The following is a 24,918-nucleotide window of genomic DNA, read 5'->3' on the forward strand; positions in this document are numbered from 1 at the left end:
GTAGTTGTTATTCTGTATTGCTTAGGGAATAATGCTCAAACAACGAGTGCTGAAGAGAGAACTTCCGGGTTTTCCCGATCTGCGGTTGGTTGAATCCACGCATGCGGAATCCACAGATAAGGAGGGCCGACTGTAATTCTTAGTTTCAGACAATGCCAAACTCCTTTAAATGTGATCCGATAATCTTGCGGTTTTCCTTGGATGTGGCAAGTAGTGATAACAACAAAGTGTTAAAGGCTAAAGGTGTACATTTCAGATTTCTAGTTGATGTTGCGATTCAACAAAAAATATGCATGTTGGATTAGTGGAAGAAAAACAGCAATAAATGATATACATTTACTTGTCCTTATTTAATAATGAAAAACACCCTGAAAAATCCATTAAATACAAGCATTTAATGCTTCAAGGCAAATATATTTGTTTGAAAAGTTCATAAGGAGAAACATTTAAACTACATATTTCATAACTTCTGAAAACATATTTAAGAACTTAAGATCAGAAAATAAAAATGGCAGTGCAGATTTTAAGTGATTTTTCATATCTGGACTTTAGAGTTTGAACAGTGGGGGAAAAAACTAGAATTTTATAAAAGGTTTAACGCCATCATATTTGGTAAAGTATTAAAGGTGAAACATTCTGTATTCACAAATTGAATAAAAGTTGAGTAACTTACATGATGTAAACATGAAAAACACTTGATCTGGTCAGGTAGTTTCTGCAAGTCCGTAAAACAAAATTCTGTATCTCTTTATTACTCACAAAAGTCTCAAGTGAAAATCCATAATATTATCACCATGTAGCAATAGGAGACCAATGCTTGGAAATCAGATTCATCTCTTCTTGATGCTTAAATATAGTGGTTGGCCCCTGCAGATTTCCTCATCTTTCTTTTGTGCAAATTAGGAGGATCCCAGATACCCCGTAGTGTGTGAAAGTCATATTATCTAATGTATTGGAAACTTCCTCCAATCGATCCTGAGATTTTTTAAAAAAGGTTGTTTTCCTTTCAACAATATTGTTTACAACAAAATAGTCACTGACAAAGTCACATCACAATGGAGACCTCAGCTTGCATTGGCACCAGCTGTTTCCTGCGTCCAACTGCTGATACCCAGTTCAGGGCGCACTTTCTTACGGATATTGCGACCTGAAGAAATTAGATCAGCATATCCTCGTTGATGTGAAAATGCATAGGCTGATCGACGAACTGACGCATTCCGTTGGAAAGCAGTTGGCCGACTTGGTTTGGGCTTAAGTTCAATCTCATATTTTTTGCGGTTCATTTGAATCTATTAAAAACAAGATGATATTACTTAAAACACTGAGTCTCATCTTCTTGTAGAGATAATTCAAATAAAACAGAGCTAAGATAATCAATTAAAACCATAAGACCATAAAATATAGGAGCAGAATTAGGCCCTGTGGCCCATTGAGTCTGCTCTTCCATCTCGTCATGGCTGATCCATTTTTCCTCTCAGTCCCAATCTTGTGCCTTCTCCCCGTATCCATTCAAGCCCTGAACAATCAAGAATCTATCAACCTCTGCCTTAAATATACAAAATCATTTGCCTTGCACAGCCGCCTGTGGCAAAGAATTCCACAGATCACCACACTCTGGCTAAAGAAATTCTTCCTCATCTCAGTTCTAAAAGGATACCCCTCTATTCTATTCTATCCTCTGGTCCTGGACTCTCTCACCTGAGGAAATATCCTCGCCACATCGACTCTATCAAGACCTTTCACCATTTGATAGGTTTCAATTAGGTCACCCATCACTCTTCTGAATTTTAGTTAACTCATTGTATCCGTGCTGTCTAAAATGTAGGTGCTAAGTTAATTGTATTTCAATGCCCTCTAGAGATCATGGATCATCCCAACATAAGTGTTCAATGTTTCTAATTTCATTAGCCTCTGCAATTTTGGATGAGAAAGATTTTCCTCATTCACCACCCTGAGCCATTCCTTTCCCACCTTCCAAATCTCAATTTAAATGCTGTTTCCTTTGATGTAACAATTTAATCCTTTGCTCCTACATAGCCCTTCGTTTTTAGAGTCGTAGAGTTATAGAAAAGTATAGCACAGAGACATGCCCTTTGGATTATCTAGTCCATACCAACCCATTTAAATTGTCTATTCCCATTGACTTGCACTCGGGCCATAGACCTCCATATCCCTGCCTTCCATGTACCTATCCAAACTTCTCTTAAATGTTAATATCAAGCTTGCATGCACCACTTCTGCTAGCAGCTTGTTCCACACTCTCACCACCCTCTGAGTGAAGAACTTTCCCCTTGCACCCTTAATCTATGCCCTCTGGTTGTATTCCCACCCAACCTCAGTGGGAACAGCTTGCTTGCATTTACCCTATCTATATCCCTCATAATTTTATATACCTCTATCCAATCTCCTCTCAATTTTCCATGTTCTAAAGAATACAGTCCTAACTAATCCAATCTTTCTTTATAACTCAGGTCTTATTCATTTTTTTCTATCAACCATGTGCCTGTCTGAGAGTTTCCTTGTTGCCAATGTATCTGCCAGTTCCATTACCACTGGCACCAAATTAACCATATTAGCCATTTATGCACTGGGTAAAATCTATGGCTGTTCACTCCACCTATGCCTCTTTTTTCTTTTTTTTAATTTTTTTATTAGTTTTTCAAAACATTTTACAAAATTAAAAACCCCAAATCCCAATGAGAGCATTAATACAGTGCAAGATTAAGCATACAATAACAATATGCTACAAAGGAAGAAAATTTAACAAAAAAGCACCTAAATTAAAGACAAGTGAGCTTAGTGTCCTCCCCAAGCCCCACAACACAAGAAAAAAACAACAACTCCAGACCAACCACCACACAGTATAAAGAGTATAAGTCCGGACTGTCAAACTCCCAGACTGTGAATACACTTAGTAACAGAGGATAATAATGCCTACTACCAGCAAAAAAAAGGGAGCTGAAAGCAAGGGACCGAAAAGAAGAAAAAAAAAGAAAAAAAACCCCTAGTCAAGAGGAAGGTTATGAAAGTACTCGATAAAAGGTCCCCAGACCTTATGGAACTTTAGATCCGAATTAAGAACTGAATAATGAATTTTTTCGAGGTCCAAGCAGGCCATAATGTCGTTAAGCCATTGCGCATGAGTGGGCGGGGCAACATCTCTCTATCTAAGGAGGATCAAGCGTCTCGCCAGGAGAGAGGCAAAGGATAGTATTCGGCATTTGGTCGGACCCAGACATAAATCTGTCTCGCCCCAAAAACCGAACAGAGCAATTAAGGGGTTAGGTTCTAGGTGCTGATTCAGAATACCCGATAATGTAGTGAAGACATCTTTCCAGAATTTCTCCAAGCTAGGACAGAACCAGTACATATGGATGAGAGAGGCCAAGCCCCTCTTGCATTTATCACAGAGCGGACTAATGCCAGGGTAGAATTGAGATAGTTTAGATTTAGACATATGGGCTCTATGAACAATCTTAAACTGTAAGAGGCAATGGCGAGCACAAAGGGAGGTTGAGTTAACCGATTTGAGAACTGAGTCCCAGCTCTCCTCGGATAAGGAGATATTTAAATCCTGCTCCCAGGCCATTTTAATTTTATCCACAGGGGCCCGTCGTAAGGCTGCTAGTTTATCTCGGATAATTGAAATTAAACCTTTACCTAGTGGATTAATGGAAAGAAATAGGTCTATAGCATTTTTCGCAGGCATTTCAGGAAAGTTAGGAATTAAAGGAGCAGTAAAGTGTCGGATTTGGAGATATCTGAAAAAGTGAGCGTTAGGCAGGTTGAACTTAACGCAGAGCTGCTGAAAAGAAGCGAAGCGATTATCAATGAAGAGATCTTCAAAATGTCTAATGCCCTTCCTGTACCAAACATGGAATGCTGAATCGTACGTAGTAGGTAAAAAAAGGTGATTATGTGCAACAGGGCTAGAAACGGAAAACCCCAGGAAACCATAGCATTTCCTGAACTGAGCCCATATACGCAAAGTGTGTCTAACCAGAGGATTAGCTATTGATCTGGGCAGACTGCTAGGGAGTGCAGAGCCAAGAAGTGCAGATATAGATAATTCGTTAGTGGAGCTCAACTCCATTGCCACCCAGTTAGGGCACTCGGGTTGACCGTGGAAGAAAGACCAGAAGGCAGCACAACGTATATTAGCTGCCCAGTAATATAAGCCATGTAGGTAAAGTTAGGTAAAGCCATGCCACCCTCTTTTTTAGATTTTTGGAGGTGGATTTTATTAATTCTAGAGCGCTTATTCTGCCACAGATATGACAAAATAATAGAGTCTAAGGAATCAAAAAAAGATTTAGGAATAAAAATTGGGATAGATTGAAATAAGTATAAAAATTTGGGGAGAAAATACATTTTAACAACATTAATACAACCTACCAAGGACATAGATAGAGGTGACCATTGTACCAGACTCTGTTTTATAGCATATGAAAGATTGACAAAGTTTTCACGAAAGAGATCTTTAAACTTCCTTGTGACTGTAATTCCAAGATAAGTAAATTGATTATGGACTACTTTAAAAGGGAGATCACGAAATATTAGTTCTTGTGCTTCTTTATTAATTGGGAAAAGTTCACTCTTATGTAAGTTGAGTTTATAGCCAGAGATCTGGCTAAACTGGTCAAGAAGTGAAAACATTAGAGGTAAGGATGTACACCTATGCCTCTTGTACACCTCTATCAAGTCATCTTTCATCCTCCTTTGCTCCAAAGAGAAAAGCCTTAGCTGGCTAAACCTATCTCATATGATATACGCTCCAGTCCAGGCAGCATCTTATAAGAACAGGGCAAGTATCCTTTAGACCTTTCTATAACCATCTCTTCCACCTGTCCTGCTATCTTCAAGGAACAAAGATCACTCACTCCCTCATCCTCAGAATATATTCTCTTGTTTGCATTCTCCAAACTAACTGGATGTTAATTACTCAAGACTGTCCACTTTTTAAAGCAAACAGTATTAGATTAGCAGTCTCATCTTCCAGAACAGCTGTAATACAAGAACAGTAACTGTAAATTTCCTCTTTATGTTTTGTTGAACAGAGCCTAGATACATTGTCTCTACTTTGGCAATTTATCCACTGTTAGAGATATCTGTCCATGTTTTCTTTGAAATCAACACATGAACACAGCAGCCACTCCGCTCCTAACAATGGCAACATTTCTTGTCTTGTTTGTCTTTTCTTTTAGTGAAAAATGCTGCTACTATTTACCTGCATTGCATGCATCTTAAAGGATACCTTTTAAAACTTATTTATGGTAATATTTTTATTTGTATGTGTGTGTCACACATACAGAATCATGACAATAAACTTGACCTTGAACTTCATACTTAAAACCATAAATCATTCCTATCTCGACACTTGGGCTACCACTTAACCTTCCACTAAATGTTGCCCACCAGTTGGCAAGACACAAAAATAAAATCAAAGCAAGCACTTAGATTTAGTTCTAGAGGGTTAGAAAAGTAGAGATGTTGTGTTAAACTTATATAAGCCGTGGTTTGATGTGTATGATTCCATTTCCATTTTTTGAACATTCTCTGTATTTTGTTCATTTCTCTTTTTATCCTTCTGCAGTAGCAGTATAGCTTCACTTGTTGATGGTCAGTTGAACTCACCATGTACCTTAATGAACCACAATCCAAAAGGTACACCAAGACCACAAGAGGTAATCTTGCCTTAAACCAACCCCATCAATTCAATAATGAAAGGTCAACCTGCAGGAAAACTACCCCAAAATACAGACTGACCTTCCTATGTATGTTCTATTCTCATTCAGGTGAAAGCCCTTCAGGTCTACCGATTAGAAACAGAAGTTGGGCACTCAGCTCCTCTAGCTATATTGTAACATATAGAAACATAGAAAACCTACAGCACAATACAGGCCCTTCGGCCCACAATGCTATGCCAAGCACGTACTTACTTAAGAAATTACCTAAGGTTATCGTAGCTCTCTATTTTTCTAAGCTCCATGTACCTATCCAGGAGTCTCTTAAAAGTCCCTATCGTTTCCACCTCCACCACCATCGCCGGCAGCCCATTCCACGCACTCACCACACTCTGCGCAAAAAAACTTACTCCTGACATCTCCTCTGTACCTACTGCCCAGCACCTTAAAACTGTGCCTTCTCGTGTTAGCAATAATGGTGTCCGTCATTTCCTGGACCAACAGAACAAGTCTGACTGAGTGGTTGTCAGACCTGTTCTTAGCCTCCTGCAGGTTCTCAAACTGACCAATGCATGATAGTACTGAGTGGGTGGATCAGATATGGTCTCTGCATTGAAGTTTCACCATCACACAGTTACAATTGGACAACTCAGGGGTTTAGTGTCATGCCTGATCTGATTTCAACTTCAACTCCACAATCCTGTCTATCCACTGCAATCTTTCTTAAGTATCCACCTCTGCCTTAATTGGATCACATCATCCGGATGCCATACTCACATCTCCCCAAGGGTCAGTGAGCCCTTGGTGGGCGAAGGAAATGCTTCAAAGATAACATCAACATCAGCCTGAAGAAATTCAATATTACACTTAAAAGCATGTCACATTCAATAGACACACCGGAAGGAAACAGGGAGCTGGCCCGCAGGAGAACGACCTCTGCTCTGCCACACAGAACAAGTGGCAGCCGCGAAAGGAGACTGAGCAACCGGAAGACCCGACCACTTATCGCAGTCGCCATTTTCTTATTATAATGCACCAGAATACGTGGATCCCGGATCAGCCCCTGCAGTCACCTGAGGACCCACCCAATAGACAACCCCTTAGGAGAACATCAAACTTGACTTGAGTGATCACATTATTGCTAATTATATTCAGAACTCTTGCTTCCAGCATGCCATGGAAAGGAATTACAACTCTCAGCACCCACAGAAAAATCTGTTAAAATGGATAACTTTCAAACAATCACCCTTAGATTCTTACGTGATGTATCATCTCAATATCTATCCTGTCACCGCCATTCATAATCTTTCAAAGAGAACTTATCTGTAAATTCATGATTTAGTTATTTGCTCTTTTATTTTTGTTAACAAAGCCAATCAGATGAAAATAAAAAAGTTTAATAGATTCTAAAAATGAATTGTAATTGTCTTTATGCAAATTGTATGAGGATAAAATTATTGCTCAAAGTACAGGAACAACCTAGTTACTTACTTTATCTGTTTCTGAGGGGCTCACAACCTGCAACATGAAACGAATAGCAACAACAGGGAGGAGACAGATTGCCACAGTTAAGATGATGGTCAACCATAGATATGGCTGTCGAAGAGCATTAGGAGCTGCACCTGTGAAGAGGAACAGTTATATTAATACGGCAGTTCAATTTTTAAAAAGTGCATTTCTCTGACCAAATTTTGTAAATTCCACTACCCATTTTGTCTTCTGTTTAGTATGATAAATGTCACATCCATTAGTACATTTAAAATATCTGCTTGGGTTTTGTTTAATTATTCTTTGATGCGAAAGGGTAGTTGGATAGTGTCATAGAAATCTACAGCACAGAAACAGGCCCTTTGACCCATCTAGTCCATCACAAACTATTATTCTACCTAGTCCCATCAACTTACACCTGGACCATAGCTTTCCCATCAAGGTAATTATCCAAATTTCTTTGAGGTGCTGAAATTGAACCTGCATCCATCACTTCCAGTGGCAGTTCATTCCACATTCTCACCACCATCTGAGGGAAGTACTTCCCCCTCATGTTCCCCAAAAACATTTCACCTTTCACCATTAATCCATGACCTCTAGCTCTAGTCTCACCCAATCTTAGTGGAAAAAGCCTGCTTGCATTTACCCTCTCCATGCCCCACATAGTTTTGTATAACTCTCAAATCTGCCCTCATTCTCCTACACTCCAGAGTGTAAAGGCCCAACCAATTCAACCTTTCCCAATAACTCAGGTCCTCAAGTCCTGGCAAAATCCTTGTAAATTTTCTTTCAATCTTATTGATATCTTTCCTGTGGGTAGGTGACCAGAACTGCATATAAAAATTGTCAGCCTCAACTCAAGATTTCCAAGTATTTATACTTACTATATGTAATATTTTACATTTACTTACATTAAATTTCATCTACTATTTAGCTGCCCACAGCTGGATTTTGTATAGATCTAACTGTATTGATTCTGCTGTCTGAAGTTTTTCAGCATGTCCCCCCCCCCCACACAAATTTTGTGTCATCTGCAAATTTTTTTAGTTTATTTGTTATGTGCTTATCCATATCATTAATGTAAATTAAAAACAGCAGCAGCCCCAAAACTCACCCCCATGGAACCCCACTTCTAACATCTTTTAACTATTGGACCACATAAAGTATTCCCTCACTTTAAAAACTGTTTAATACTTCATAATGCTACTAACCAGTAAACGTAAAGGTCGACGGGAAGAGGATATGGATTCCTGCACTATGAAGGTCAAACATGATTGCAAAATATAACACAATGCTTCCGAAGACTGAAAAAGCATTGACAAAGGTCCAGTAAGAGGTGTCCAGAGCAATCTGGAAGAAAGTAGTTAAAATATTTGAGACAAACATTCTGTAGTGAATATTCTGCATTAAATACACTGCAAAGCATTTGGAGCAAAACACAAAATGAAGTTTCTGATTATGTAATGTTGGTCTCGATGAAGGTCCTCAGCTTGAAACATCGACTCTTTACTCCCCTCCATAGATGCTGCCTGACCTGCCGAGTTCCTCCACCATTTTGTGTGTGTTACTTTGGTTCTGCCACCAGCTGTTTTCAACAATGATGTCCACAAGTCCAGGAATTCATTGCTCTCTGCACGTCCTCCCTTTGTTTCCCAGTATAATGCTCAAAGAATGTAACTGTCGTCAGGAGACCCTTGCAAAGGAGCTATGTCCTATGTTGTAGGATGTCACATAAATGACTACAAACAAAGTTGGGAGCTTAACATCTTTTCTCCCCTTATGTCTTCTTAGTTGCCTTCTGTTGCTTTTTAAAAGTTTCCCAATCATCTAGCTTCCCACAAATTTTTGCAATATTATATGCCCTCTCTTTTGCTTTTATGCTATTTTTGACTGCATTTGTCACCCACGGTTACCCCATCCTCCCTTTGAATACTTATTCATGTTTGGGATATATCTATCCTGCACCTTCCAAATTGCCCCAGAATCTTCAGCCATTGTGGTTTTGCCATCACCCCTGCTAGTGTCCCCTTCCAATCAACTTTGGCTGCTCTTCTGTAACAAAAGGTCAGGCAGAAAGATCAAGGGTTGGGGTGGCTCTGTTGGTAAGAAAAAAAAGAAATCAAATCCTTAGAAAGAAGTGACAGAGGATGAGAAGATGTAGAGTACTTGTGGGAAGTATTAAGAAACTGCAAGAGTAAGAAAACCCTGATGGCTGTTATATACAGGCCCCCAAAGAGTAGCCAGGATGTGGGATATAAGTTACAAAGAGAGATAGAAAAGGCATGTAATATGGACAATGTTATGATAGTCATGGGGGATTTCAATATGCAGGTAGAAAGGGAAAATCAGGTTGGTGTGCGATCTCATGAGAGAGAATTCGCAGAATGCTTACAAGATGGCTTCTTAGAGCAGCTTGTTGTTGAGCCCTCCAGAGGAAAACAATTCTAGACCGGGTGTTGGGTAATGATCCAGATTTGATTAGGAAGCTTAAGATAAAAAGAACACTTAGGAGACACTGCTCATAATATGATAGAATTCACCAGGCATTTTGAAAGGGAGAATACAGAGTCATGAGAGAGGAGCTGGCCAATGTTGATTGGAAGGGAGCACTAGCAAGGATGATGGCAAGACCACAATGGCTGGAGATTCTGGGGATAATTTGGAAGGTGCAAGATAGATACATGCCAAGCATTCTAAAGAGAGGATGAGGCAACCATGTCTGGCAAGGGAAGTCAAAAACAACATAAAAACAAAAGTGAGGGCAGATACTATAGCAAACATTACTGAGAAGAGAGAGGATTTGGAAGCTTTTAAAAACAGAAGGCAACTTAAAAAGCTATAATGAGAGTAAAGACAAAATATGAAGGTAAGATAGTTAATAATATAAATGAGGATACTAAAGGTTTATCAAATGTATAAAGAGTAAAAGAGAGGTGAGAGTGGATATTTGTTTGCTGGAAAATAATGCTGGAGAGATAGTAATGGGGAAGAAAGAAGTGGCAAATGAACTTAAGTATTTTGTGTCAGTCTTCACTATGGAAGACACTAGTAGTATGCCAGAAATTCAAGAGTACAGGGGGCAGAACTGAGCACAGTTGCTATTACTAAGGACAAGGTTCTTCAGAAGCCTAAAGGTCTGAAGGTGGGTAAGTCACCTGGACCAGATGGACTACACCCCAGTGTTCTGAAAGAGGTGGCTGAAGAGTACACGGCAGAAATCGCAATGATCTTTCGAGAATCATGAGAATAACTTTTGAATAGAGCAACCTGCTATTTAATCGTTAATTACCATCAAACCTGTAAGGTTGAGCTATTCAATTTTCATAGGAAGGAGGTGCAGAAGCCTCAGGGCTCACACCACCAGGTTCAAGAACAATTATTACCCCTCAAACATCAGGCTCTTGGGCCAAAGCAGATAACCTCACTGCACTTCACTTGCCCTGTCATTGAAATGTTCCCACAACATATGGACTTATTTTCAAGGACCCGTCATCTCATGTTCTCGATATTTATTGATTGTTTATTTATTTATTTCTGTATTTGCATAGTTTGTCGTCTTTTACACATAGGTTGAATATCCAAGTTGGTGCAGTTTTTCACTGATTATATTATGGTTGTTATTCTATTATGGATTTATTGAGCATGCCCACAAGAAACTGAATCTCCAGATTATATATGGTGACATATATGTATTTTGATTATAAATTTACTTTGAACTTTGAAGATGGCTCAAGGAGAGAGGGTAATATTAACATCTCCCTGGCTGTTAATATTGTTCACCCTTTACAATTTAAACAGGGTGCACCTTTTTTCCCCTCACGTTTCAAAGGCCATAGTATCAGTGGGTTAACTGGTCACATGGGTGACGCAAGCTCATTGGGCCAGAAAGGCCTGTTACTATGCTGTATTGCTAAATAAATTAAATTAAAAATCTTCTTGCGATACTAATATAACAAAGTTATAATCTGTGTTTGTCTACCGCATCTTAATCAGTAAATAAGAAGTCTCCATTTCTTACTGTGCACAGTCTGGATGTTAACAAAAATATATAATTTTTGCTATAACTTATCCCAATGCACAATACTTTTAAATTGAATGAGGTATTAAAGAACATGAAGATAATCCAAAAATTAACAAACTCTAAAATGGGGTGTAAGATTATAATTTACTTAAGAGGTCCACACTGGTGTATCAGGACACAACATGATGTGATATCATGTTACAGGTGAGGGAGGAGGTTCCAAAGCGTGTACATTTTCCTTTGCTGTTATCAGTCAGAGCTACAAACAAGATCCGTTTGGCCTTGGCAGCCTTGGGCAAGGGTGGAAAGGCTACCAAGGAATTAAAAAGAAAGGCAATGCTCAGCAAAACCCAGGATGACACAGTAGTACAACAGTGAGCGTAAGGCTTTACAGTGTCACGGACCGAGGTTCAATTACCACTGCTGTCTGTAAGGAGTTTGTACTCTCTTTCCGTGACCATGTGGGTTTCCTCCAGGTGTTCTGGTTTCCTCACACTTTCCAAAGACGTATCAATCAGGGCTAGTAAGTTGAGGGCATGCAATGTTGGAAGCATGGCAGCACTCGTGGGCTGCCCCCAGCACATCCTCAGACTGTGGAGGCTGTTGACACAAGCATTTCATGTTTCGATGTACATGTGACAAATAAAAAGATCTTATCTTTAAATAATTTCTATTGGAAATCATGCAGAATGAAGAAAGGATATTGAAGATGACCTCACATTCTCAAATGCTGCTACCACTGTTGAGGAATTCAAGGGCAATTGCACTTCAGATCATACCAAGAGTATGTACCTTTGAAAGACAGTGGAAGAAATCATGAAGCATCTACTTACCTGGAAATTAACAGCTATAATTAGAGAGGAGGCTGTGGTGACTGCAAACGACTGGTAATCTGTTGGTGCTTCACCATCTTGACCCATTGTTTGAAGGAAGGCTCCATATGGTACAAAGAAAATGATCATGGATACAATAATACCATGAAACAAACTGAGAAAGAACTTCGTAAAATTGAAGTACGAGCCTTTTTGCCCCGGTATATAAAGCCTCGGAAACCGAAGACTCAATTTATCGGTGACATCCTAAAGAGGGGAAAACCGAGTTAAATAGAAAACTGTAATTGAAATCAATAAAGATGCACAAATCACACTGGTATTGAACATTTGGATGAAACATACCTGATCAAGCACCCCGACCACCAACACTGGAAGACTGGAGTACAAAACGTTGTATAGTGTGATAAACCAATTCTCATATGCAGTCTGTGCATGAGAAGACAAAGGAAATATGAGATTTATTTACTGCTCTAAAACACAACTTCTGCCAGAAACATAAGAAGAAATTAAATGTCTATTTCAGTGCATAAAAATAAACTTAGAAAAACTTAAATTTACAAATTTGAACATCATTTAGTCTGTGCATGGAACATTTAGCAACTACTGAAAATAAAAAAACTATTTTCCACAAGCATAAAAATTCAACACAAAAGTCTATGTCACCATATACTATCCTGAGATTCATTTTCTTGCATGAATTCACAATAGACCAAAAAATACGATGAAATCAGTGAAAAACTACACCCAAAGACCGACAAACAAGCAGTGCCTGTCAATGTTTTGAGTGGATTGAAGCCCTATACAGCATGACCATTCCTACTCAATGAATGACACCAATATTTAAATAGCTCTTCATTCCAGTACAGACATTGCCACAGCAAGCCACTAGATGGATAAGTTAGGATTTAACATGTTGGGCAGTAGGGCACTGAGGAGTGGTAGAACAGAGGGATCTGGGAATGCAGATCCATAGTTCCTTGAAAGTGGCATCACAGGTAGATAGGAGTTGTAAGGAGATCTTTTGGCACATTGGCCTTCATATATCAAAGTACTGAGTACAGCAGTTGAGATGCTATTTCAATGTTGTGTAAGACATTGGTGAGGTCAAATCCAGAGTATTGTGTGCAGTTCTGTTCACCTACCTACAGGAACAATATCAATAAAACTGAAAGAGTGTAGAGAAAATTTGCTGGAACTTGAGGACCTGAGTTACAGGAAAGGATTGAGTCAATTAGGATTTTATTCCTAGAGTAATATGCACAGAATGCTGGAGGAACATGCAGCAGCGATGGAAATGAATAATCTGGCAGAGGATGAAATGTCAGACAGATCCATGACAGCGTGTAACAGTATCATTGGAGATTTGAGAGTGGTATACAAAATTATGAAGAGTACAGATATGGTAAATGCAAGCAGGCTTTTCCCCACTGAGATCAGGTGAGACTATAACTAGAGGTTATAGGTTAAGGATGAACGGTGAAAAAATTAAGTGGAACCTGAAGGGGAACTTCTTCACTCAGAGGGTGGTGAGAGTGTCGAATGAGCTGCCAGCAGAAGTGGTGAATTTAAAGAGCAAACACGAGGAAATCTGCAGATGCTGGAAATTCAAACAACAACACACACAAAATGCTCATTTGATTTCAACATTTAAGAGAAATTTGGATAGGTACATGAATGGGAGAGGTATGGAAAGCTGTGGTCCAGGTGAATGTCAATGGCAGTAGGCTGAATAATAGTATGGCACGGACTCGATGGTCTGAAGCATCTGTTTCAGTGCTGAGGTGCTCTATGACCATAATAAATATTACATTGCTTAATTTTTTTGAAAGCTAAATAATCCTTTTCCTTTACCATTCTAACATATTTTTTTCTGTTTAGTGAATCTTTCCAACTCTTGATATTGAGAGAGCTCTCTAACATTTGCCTTTACCCTGAGATTAAAAAAAATTAAAAACATAACTATTACATTGCAGAATTTTTTTTCAAAAGAGTGTCAGGTTTTTAAAAAAATTCTTTTACCTGTGCAGAAAATCCATTGAAAAAGGAATACCAGAAATGAACTAAAGTAAATGCGAAGTTTTTGTAGAAGAAGTACTTTAAGAACTTGCACATGCGGATGTAGGACCACCTTCCATGAACCAAGAGCAGTCGCTGTAGGAACCGGAACTGCCCAAAGGCATAGTCACTCGACATGACGGCTTGCATGCCTTCCTGGCCACTGATTCCCACTCCAATGTGAGCGGCTGCAGCAATAGATAAAGAAAAGAGTCATTTCAAGCTTCTAGTAATTTACACATTTTAACAAATGATCAACATGCTCTCCAACCACTAATTATTGGTGCATTAAGATCAAGGACCAACTTTATTTGCCATATACACTCAGTTGCCACTTTATGAGGTCAATCAGCCAATCATGTGGCAGCAACTCAATCCATAGAGGCACGCAGACATGGTCATGAGGTTCAGTGTTCTGACTAAATGTCAGAATTGGGGGGGTGGGGGAATGTGATCTAAGTGACTTTGTGACTGTGGAATGACTGTTGGTGCCAGATGGGGTGGTCTGAGTATCTCAGAAACTGCTGATCTTCTGGGATTTTCTAGAGTTTACAGAAAATAGTACAAAAACCTAAAGACATCCAGTGCACAGCAGTTCTATGGGCAAAAATACCTTGTTAACGACAGAACTCAGAGAAGAATGGCCAGATTGGTTCAAGATGACAAGAAGGTGACAGTCGCTTAAAGAACCACATGTTACAACAGTGATGTGCAGAGTATTTCTGAACGAACAGCATGTTGAACCTTAAAGCGAATGAGCTATAGCAGCAGAAGACCACGGAAAGACATTCTGTGGGCTACTTTATTAAATGAAGGACACACCTAATAAGTGGCCATGGAGTGTATATTTATATGTATTAGGAATTTTCTAATATATTAATGTGTTGGCTAGGGCATAACATGCAACAAAAATCAAAGTAAGAATCAGGTTTAACATCACTGGCATATGTTGTGAAATTTGTTGTTTTGTGGGAGCAATACAGTGCAAAACAGCATAACAAAAGCCATAAATTACAATAAATAAAGATATAAATATATGTCTTTATATAAATTTAATTAAATAATTAGTGCAAAAAGAGAGGGAACCAAAAATAACATTCAATAATTATAAAGAATAAAGAATTATATAAAAATAAAGTCAGAGGTTAAAGTACACATATGGAATAAAATGTGCATAAACACATAAATACCTGCATGGATTTACAGTGTGAACAGCGTTATAAAAAGTGGTTTACAGTGTAGTGTGGTGACGGGTTAATAGAGGGGCTTGGGGTGGTGAACTAGAATGGTTGATCAGATTAACTGCCTGGAGGAAGAAAATTTTAAGATGGTGTGAAGTTTTTATTTTAATAGCCCTGTGGGGCTTTGCAGAAGGGACTTTTTAGAAAAGGCAGTTTGCTGGTTGGGTTTGTCTGCAATGAGTTTTCTTGCCCATTACTTTTTCCTGGACACATACAAGACTTGTGGTGTTGATAAACTGCAGCCAGTGGGCTTTTCTGCCAACTTGACAGTTCACTTGAAGTTTTTGTGCATTGTCAGAGGATGTTAACCAATCCAGACAGTAATGACAGATAAGAGGATGCTCTCTATATCTGATAAAAATACTCATGTTGCATACTTTTGATAACAGATCTTTCTAGACCAGTGAAGCTGTGCTGCCCATTTACACACGTGACCAAGTAATCTTGGACTATGGGAGGAAACCAGAGCACCCTGAAGGAGCCCACACAATCATGGGGAGAACAGAGAATCTCCTCACAGACAGTGATGGAATACCTTTGTGTTGTATAGTTCTAAATTCATAACATTTAAGTGAAAGATTAAAATCTACTGCTACCAACTCCGGAAAAATGAATTGTATAAACTAGATGATATCCAGTTAAAACTGTACGTTCACTTCTATGGATTCCACTGATTTGCGCAGTGTGTGTGCCATGCCATGCCGTCCCATACCCTTGACCTCATGGAGATGGCACCCATTACAGTAATGAGCATGGTTTCCATTGCATCACAATCTGGTGTGGAAAGGCCAATGCACAGGATTGAAAAAAGCTGCAGAGGGTTGTAATCTCAGCCAGCTCCGTCATGGGCACTAACCTCCCCAGCAGCCAGCACACCTCCAGAAGGCGATGCCTCAAAAACATAGCATCCAGCATTAAGGAGCCTCACCATCCAGGACATGCCCTCTTCTCGTTACTACAATCAGGGAGGCGGTGCAGGAGCCCGAATACCCACCCACATTTTAGAAACATCGTCTACCATTCTGCCATCAGATTTTTGAATGATCCGTGAGCCTAGGACACTAGCTTGCTAGTTTTGCTCTCTTTCTGTACTATCTATAATATAAATAGGCATCCGTTAGTCTCATGAGACCATGGATTTGCGCCTTGGAAGGTTTTTCCGGGGTGCAGGCCTGGGCAGGGTTGTATGGGAGACGGGCAGTTGCCCAAGCTGCAAGCCTTTCCCCTCTCCATGTCACCGATGTTATCCAAGGGAAGGGCACTAGGACCCATGCAGCTTGGCACCGGTGTCGTCGCAGAGCAATGTGTTGTTAAGTGCCTTGCTCAAGGACACAAACACGCTGCCTCAGCTGAGGCTCGAACCAGTGACCTTCAGGTTACTAGTCCGATGCCTTGCCCACTAGGCCACGCGCCAACAACCTGAATCTGATTTTTGTGAATTTGGGGGGAAGCAAATCCTCCTAGGGCAGTGGAACGTAGAACAGAAAGTAATACCCAGGACATTGGTTCTGCAGGGCATCTTTGGTCTTTTAAAAAGAGGTAGAACTGCAAAGATTTTAAAAGCTAATTTTGTGAGGTGAAATAATTGAGGAGATTACAAGCCAGTCAAATAGCAGATTGTCAAAACAGCTAGTCACATTGAAGCCAAAATGGACAATGTAGTTTGCACCCAATCTAAAAAGGACAAAAATTAGGTTTCTGATTCATAACACAATTTATAACAATGCTAAGATGAGGGGGCATAATGTAAAAGAGAATGGAGGAAAGTATAGGGGAAGGTCAGAGGCAAGTGCTTTTTTTTAAGAGAGGAGTGGTTGCCTGGAATAGCCTCTTGGGAGAGGCTGATACATTAGGTTCATTTAAGAGTCTCTTAGATTGATCTTAGGGTAGGTTAAAAGGTTGGCACAATATCTTAGACAGAAGGGTCTGTACTGTTCTATGCTCTGTTCTGCAGTATGTTCCCCCATTTTCTGAACGATGAGCAATTTTGCGTCAAATCTAATTTGAAACTGAGTCTAAAACAATGACACAAAGTATTTTGCAGCTGCTGGAAATCCAAAGCAACACACACAAAATGCTGGAGGAACTCGGCAGTTCAGACAGCATCTGTGGAAATGCATAAACAGTCAACATTTCGGGCCAAGACCCTTCGTGAGGACTGGAAAGGAAGGGGGAAGATGCCAGAATAAGGAGGTGGGGGAAGGGGAAGGAAAAGGTTTTAGAGGGTGAAGCCAGGTGGGTGGGGGAGGGGGGGGAATGAAGTAAGAAGCTAAAACAATTATATAAATATAATTTTCTTTCCTTTTTTAAAAACCACTTTTTATAATGCTGTTTATATTGTAAATACGGGTATTTATTTATTTATTCACACTTTATTGAATACCTGTCCTTTAACCTATAACTTTATAAGTATAATTCTTTTCTTTATATTATTTTTGGTGAATGTTTTTTGTTACATGTTGTGCCCTGATGAACACACCACAGCAAACCGTTAATACATGTAAATGTATACGGTGAATTAAGTCAATCCTTGATTTTTCTTGGAATTCATATAACATGAAAGACATCAAGAAAAACATGACTAAAAATATTAGGTTAAAGTAAAAATAAAAGAAACCCATTTCAATTCATTGGGTAATGAATTGAGGCCAAATCATGGGGTATACAGTGGATTCTGGTTAATAAGGCCATTGGTTAATCCGGGCAACAACTTGCAACAGCACTCAAAGAACAAAAACTAATTGAGAAAATAGCTCGGTCTCAATGGGCTGAATGGCTTAATTCTACTCCTATGCCTATGGTCTTATTGCACTCACTTTTTATCATGTTAACATCATTAGCTCCATCTCCAATTGACAGAGTAATTGCTTTCTTGTATTTTTTCACCAAGTTGACAACCATGGCTTTCTGCTTCGGAGTGACACGGCAGCAGATTACAGAGGAGCACTGACATGCCAAATCCACAAAGTCTCTCTGTCTCTGTTCTTTAGCAGCTTCATTATTTTGATCCCTCTCCATTTGCATCTTCTTCTCACTCTCAGTTTTTGGTCGCTTGAACCACTTCTTTTTTCTTCTTTTCTTTTCTCTGAGAATTTCATTCTGGAAAAGAAACACACGAAGAAATGTGGGAACTGGACTAATCACTCTGGCCAATCAAGCCTAATTATCCTTCCCGTAGCTAGTTAATCTGATCAACCTGAAGCAACACACCCAAAACGCTGGAGGAACTCAGCAGGAACTCATTCAGGACTTGGCCTGAAACGTTGACTATCTAAGGAGGTATAAGGCACTCCTTCCCTCTGCTAGCCTTCAAGTCACCATTGGGCAAGGTGCAGCACATGCTTAGCCCACCCCCCCCCCCAATCAGGGTCACATGAAGACCAATGATCCAATGGAAGCAAATCATGGATGGTCATATGAGCAGTAGGTGCACATCACAAGTCCTGGTTATGCAACCTCTGATACCAGACAGACTATCTGTGAAGAGCACTGAATATGACTGGGGTCACCAGTCTCGTAAAAACGCAGCCCAAAAGGCGATGAGGAAAATTACTTCTGTAGAAAAATTTGTCGAGAACATAATTACCCATGTCATACAACACGGCGCATAGTGGTGATGATCACCACATATTTTTAGTGTGACTGAAGTAAAGTACTGGAGGGATGTCAGAGGTAAGTTTGTTACTCAGAGTGGTGGGCACATGGAACACCCTGCCAGTGGTGTAGTTGAGGCAGATACTTTCAGGACATTTAAGAAACTCTTAGACAGACACTGGGTTTCCTCCCATGTGGTAGATTGTGTGGTGGGGTGGAGGAACGTCTCTACCAAATAAGGTGGAAGGCATTCCTTCCCTCTGCCAGCCTGCAAATCACTCTTGGACAAGGTTGCCTTGGACAGGGCACTTGCTTAGCCCCCTGATCAGGGTCACATGAAGCCAAAGGAGCAGGTGGTGGATGGTCGTATGAGCAGCTGGTACAGATCACAAGTCCTGGTTATGTGACCACTGACACCAGGCAGACAATCTCCGAAGAGTATTGATAAAGGTTGGGGTCACTCATCTTGTTAAAACACTGCCCGCAGAAGGCAATGGCAAAGCACTTCTGTAGAAAAATTTGCTGAGGACAATCATGATAACGGAGAGACCGTGATCGCCCACATCATGTGACACAGCACAGAAGGAATGAACAAATTAACACCATCCCCATTTCTTTTTGATCTCATTTGATTCACCTTAAAGATGTGACACTCTCACGAAAACAATATTTTCTTATTAAACATATTCTGTGTTTTAATATTACACCTTCCAGATAGCTTTATTAAACATGCTTAATTATAAGAGCAAATCACATTCTGAATGTCGATACAACCAAATTTATTCTCTGTCTACCTCAATGCAGAATAATTCCTGTTGGAACTGGCATCTAATCTATTATATTTCTTAAAGGTGGGTTAGAAATAACAAAACATTTCAATTTGGCCTGTAAATTATCCACATGATATACAAGTATTTGGATAGACATGGACTGATTAAGAATCGTCAGCATGGCTTTGTATATGGTAGGTCATCTCTAACCAATCTCAGAGTTTTTTGAGGAAGTTACCAGGGAAGTTGACAAAGGCAAGGCAGTGGATGTTGACTAGATGGATTTTAGCCAGGCATTTCATAAGGTCCCACATGGGAGGTTGGTCAAGAAGGTTCAGTCGCTCGGCATTCAAGATGAGGTAGTAAATTGGATTAGACATTGGCTTGGTGAGGCCTAATTTGGAATATTGTGTGCAGTTTTGGTCACACATCTACAGGAAAGGTGTAAATAAGACTGAAAGAGTACAGAGAAAATTTACGAGTATGTTGCCAGGTCCGAAGGACCTGAGTTATAAAGAAAGATTGAATAGGTTAGGACTTTATTCCTTGGAACGTTGAAGACTGAGGGGAGATTTGATAGAGGTATACAAAATTATGAGGGGTAAAGATAAGGTAAAATACATGCATGCTTTTTTCCACTGTGGTTGGATGGGACCACCACCAGAGGTTATGGTTAAGGGAGAAAGGTTTAAGGGAACATGAGGGGAAGCTTCTTCACTCAGAGGATTGAGAGTGTGTGGAATGAGCTGTCAGCACGTGGTGCATGCAAGATATATTCCAATATTTAAGAGAAGTTGAGATAGGTACATGGATAGTAGGGGTATGGAGGGCTATGGTCCCAGTGCAGGTTAATGGGAATACTCCATTTAAATGATTCGGCATGGACTAGACAGTCCTAAGGTCCTGTTTCTGTGCTACACTTTTCTATGAGTTTATGTACTGCCGCAGACATTTCTGTGAAACATAAAAAGTGAACAATGTCCATTACATACCAGCCAAGAGCCAGTGATTATCATTGCAGGGTTTTCCTCCTTTTTGAAGACATCTTTTATGTTGGTATTGGTTTCTCTGAGTGCTGATTTTGTTCTTTGCATTTTGCTGAGCAAGGAACTGAAAAAGTAATTAAGACCATAAGACTAAGGAGGAGAATTAGGCCATTTGGCCCATCGAGTCTGCTCCATCATTCAATCATGGCTGATCTTTTCTTCCCCTCCTTAGCCCCACTCCCCAGCCTTCTCCCCGTAACTTTGATGTTGTCCAATCAAGAACCTATCAAACTCAGCACTGTGGTAATAAATTCCACAAATTCACCACCCTCTGGCTAGAGAAATTTCTGTTTTAAATGGATGCCCCTCTATCCTGAGGCTGTGCCCTCTTGGTCCTAGCCTAGACACCATGGGAAACATCCTTTCCACATCTACCCTGTCTAGGCCTTTCAACATTAAAAAGGTTTCAATAAGATCCTCCCTCATCCTTCTAAATTCCAGCAAGTACAGAGCTATCAAATGTTCCTTGTATGATAACCCTTTCATTCCTGGAATCATCCTTGTGAATCTCCTCTTAACCCTCTCCAATGCCAGCACATCTTTTCTTAGAAGAGGAACTGTTCACAATTCTCAAGGTGAGGCCTCACCAGTGCCTTATAAAGCCTCAGCATCACATCCCTGCTATTCTAGACCTCCAGAAATGAATGCTAACATTGCATTTTCCATCCTCGCCACTGACTCTACCTGCAAGCTAACCTGTTATTATTTCTCATGCCTCGTTTTCTTGCAGACCTATATCCAACTCTCATCTCCCTTTTATTTTTTGCATACTTGGAAAAGCTTTTGCTATCCTATTTGATATTGTTTGCCAGCTTGTTTTCATAGTTCATCTTTTCCCTCCTAATGATTCTTTTAGTTGCTCTCTGTAGGGTTTCAAAAGCTTCCCCATCCTCTGTTTTCCCACGAATTTTTGCTTTGTTGTAAGCCCTCTCTTTTGCCTTTATATTAGCTTTAACTTCCTTCGTCAGCCACTGTATTAGTTTGCCATCTGAGTATTTCTTTGATTTGGACAGTATTTATATGGCACTTCCCTCATTTTTCTCAGAAACTCACACCATTGCTGCTCTGCTGTCATCCCGGCCAGCACCTCCTTCCAATTAACTTTGGCCAACTCCTCTCTCATACCACTAATATCATTTAAATTTACATCTAAAATTCTGCACCCTTGATACTAGCTGCTTTGTAAAGAAGACAGGTGGTGGGGTGGAGACAGGTCTCTTCTGAAGGAGGTGTAAGTCACTCCTTCCTTCCACTAGGCTGCAGTTCACCATGATCAGGGTCACGTGAAGCCATGGGAGCAGGTGGTGGATGGTCGTGTGAGCAGCTGTTGCAGATCTGAAGTCCTGGTTATGCGACCACTGACTCCAGGCAGACAACCTCTGAAGAGTTTGGATAAAGGCTGTGGTCATCAATCTTGTAAAGACATCACCCAGAAGACGGCAATGGCAAACTTTTTAATGTAGAAAAATTTGCAGAGTATAATCATGGTTATGGAAAGAATGAAGACAAGGCGACAGTCCAACTTACATCTGCTCGAGATAAGAAATAAACACAAGAGATTCTGCAATGATAGAAATCCAGAGTAACACACACAAACTGCTTGAGGAACTCATCAGGTCTGGCAACATCTATGGAAAGAAGTAAAGAGTCGACATTTTGGGCCGAAACCCTTCATCAGGACTCTTGCCTTTCCCACCCCCCAAAGATGCTGCCTGACCAGTATTTTGTGTGTGTTACTTTAGAAAAATCTTTGCAAAGTGGAAATAGCTTTAAAAAAGTTGTTTTGTTACACACTCAAGTTATTGATGAGGAGTGCCCTTATGGAACAATTAGATATAATTACTTAGCCTAAAGATGGAGAGTTGATATTGATTATTGTGATGGAATGTGATTTTAAATAAAGGCTCTCAGAACAATATCTTCTGATACATTCATGTCAGCTGCAAACCTTTTACTTCTGAATAATAAGACCTTGAATTCCACTCAAAAATTTCACTCTAAAGTTCTCTAGGTTGATTATTTCTTGACAATTGAGATGAGACAAACCGCCTACATTCATGTGTGGGTTTTAAAAACAAGATTTGGACATGATTAGTGGTTAGCATAACACTATATAAAAACACCAGCGATAGGAAGAAACGTTCAACGCCAGAGTTAAGGGCACTCTTACTTCAGTCATTAAGCAAAAGAACATAGATGATTCTTGTGCTTACACACAGTCTAAAACAACTCACTGAAGACCCAGTTACTTCACCATGTGAGAGGACAGCCCTTACACTAAACATTCACAGAAGTAAGCTTCCCTACCAAACTGCACCATATTCCGTCATCCGAAAGTTCCTGACAAGATTCCGGAACACTTCCCTCACCTCTGGAGTCACTTCTCAACTACGGCATACATACACAAAATTCAACACTAGCCTTTGGCCATCTGTGGAAAATAACACCTGAAGGTTGAGATCGCTAAGCCTCAAAGACCATTACCTGCTTGCCAGCAGTGACCCCTGTTATCTGAGATAGAATCTTTCTACATCAGATACCTTTAAGCATTGGAAGAATTTTTTCCAAATCCTTCACACTTACAGGGCAACCAGGTCAACAAGATCCTCTTTAAGGTTAATAATTCGACAAAAAATACTTAATTACACTCATTTGGCACCAATAGAGCACTCATGTAGTGCACATACACCTGAAACAGACTCTCTTCAGACTTTCATCTTGGCAGAAGAGTATGAGGTGGACAAGAGGAAAATTTTTCTTTGAAAAATTCAATTATTTCTTACTTGTGACTGCTCAGTTGAAAACACCCAAGTTCATATTATTTTTATTTAGAGATAGAGCCCGGTATAAAAAAACCTTCCAACCAAACAAGCCCACATCATCCAGTTGATCCAGGTTGCTGGTACTGCAATAGTGTTACGCTAACCACTATGCCAATTTATTGGTAGTGCATAGGACCCCTGGTAAATGGCACCATCTCTCAAGCAACCCACACCCTGCCCTATCAAACACTTCTTAGTGTAGTTGTCCCAAAATGGCTTCACCAATCACCTCTGAACTCCTTAACCTTATCCTTAACCCTCAAAGACTACCAAGGAGAAGAGTAACTGTACTTTAAAAGCAATTACTTTAAGGGAGGGAAGTTTAGGGGAGACATCAGGGGTAAGTTGTGTTTTTTTTTTACAAAGAGGGTTGTGGGTGCCTGGAATGACTTGCCAGGGATGGTGGTGGAGGCTAAAACATTAGGGGTATTTAAGAACCTCTTGGACAGGCACATGGATGAAAGAAAAATAGAGGGTTACGGGGTAATGTGGGTTTAGTACTTTTTTTTTAAAGGAATATATGGGTCGGCACAACATTGAGGGCTGGAGGGCCTGTACTGTGCTGTAGTATTCTTGTGTTCTAGTGTTCAATCTCATTTCCTGTACAGTGCTTTGAAAATCCAAATACTAAACAAAAATGCCTTGTGAATGAGCAGCATTTCTTACATTAGAGGTAAAAAAAAATACTCACTTAATTTCCTCCCCATCATAAAGGGTCATGTCATTGGTTAGCAGTTGACAGGAAAAGCCAATGTTTTCAGCAGTTTCTAGTTGAAGGAAAAAATAATCTTTTATTAGAAATGCAATCTTATCTCAGTAAGATCATTGAAGAACATTTAACCACAAGAAGAAGAAAAAACTTGAGATCCTTCGTTGTGTGTTTTATTTTTAAAGAATTCTTCTGCTTGGTACTGAGCAAACACTGCCGGACGGCTGTTATAACGCACAGTTGGTGTGAACAGTGTGAGAGTTAAATTGTGAAGTGAGCTTTTTTGACTAGATCCCCTAAATTGATTTGATTGAGTCTATCTTTAAAAGTATTAATGTCGGAAATACTGTGGTCCAATACTTCTGGTCTGGCGGCAGAAGATTCCACTCTCTTGTTGACCTTGGGTAGAGGGAGTACTGGTAGCAAATCTTGTCGAATGAGGGGGCTTTCCAGTATGTAAGGTCCAGTTTGCTGTCGAGTTGAACTGACCCTGGGATGAATTTAGATGTCTGATGGAGTGATGTTGTGAGTTACAAGTAGGTCCAAGCTTTAGCAAAAACAGCTGCCTCTCCTGTCTTTGCGCTGTTGCTAATGGGAAGGAGACGACTTAGGCCCCACACCAGGAGTCTGAGAAACAGTTATTACCCTTCAACCA

General features: G+C 40.0%; 1 protein-coding gene across 4 annotated transcripts in view; it reads right to left on the reverse strand.

The window, feature by feature from the left end:
• Window positions 1-376: 376 nt before the first annotated feature.
• atp8b1 (ATPase phospholipid transporting 8B1) overlaps window positions 377-24,918 on the reverse strand; it is a 163,235-nt gene continuing 138,693 nt past the window's right edge. For all 4 annotated transcript variants that reach the window (XM_073064143.1, XM_073064142.1, XM_073064144.1 and 1 more), the window contains exons 20-28: window positions 24,246-24,321; window positions 20,679-20,796; window positions 18,139-18,421; window positions 14,046-14,269; window positions 12,369-12,452; window positions 12,027-12,272; window positions 8,384-8,522; window positions 7,176-7,306; window positions 377-1,289 (exon numbers count right to left, since the gene is read on the reverse strand). In XM_073064143.1, coding sequence (XP_072920244.1) covers window positions 1,065-1,289; window positions 7,176-7,306; window positions 8,384-8,522; window positions 12,027-12,272; window positions 12,369-12,452; window positions 14,046-14,269; window positions 18,139-18,421; window positions 20,679-20,796; window positions 24,246-24,321 — 1,526 coding nt within the window. In that variant the 3' untranslated portion in view covers window positions 377-1,064. The remainder of the gene's footprint in view (window positions 1,290-7,175; window positions 7,307-8,383; window positions 8,523-12,026; window positions 12,273-12,368; window positions 12,453-14,045; window positions 14,270-18,138; window positions 18,422-20,678; window positions 20,797-24,245; window positions 24,322-24,918) is intronic.

The sequence above is a fragment of the Hemitrygon akajei genome, chromosome 13 (genome assembly GCF_048418815.1).
Source record: "Hemitrygon akajei chromosome 13, sHemAka1.3, whole genome shotgun sequence".
NCBI lineage: Eukaryota > Metazoa > Chordata > Chondrichthyes > Myliobatiformes > Dasyatidae > Hemitrygon > Hemitrygon akajei.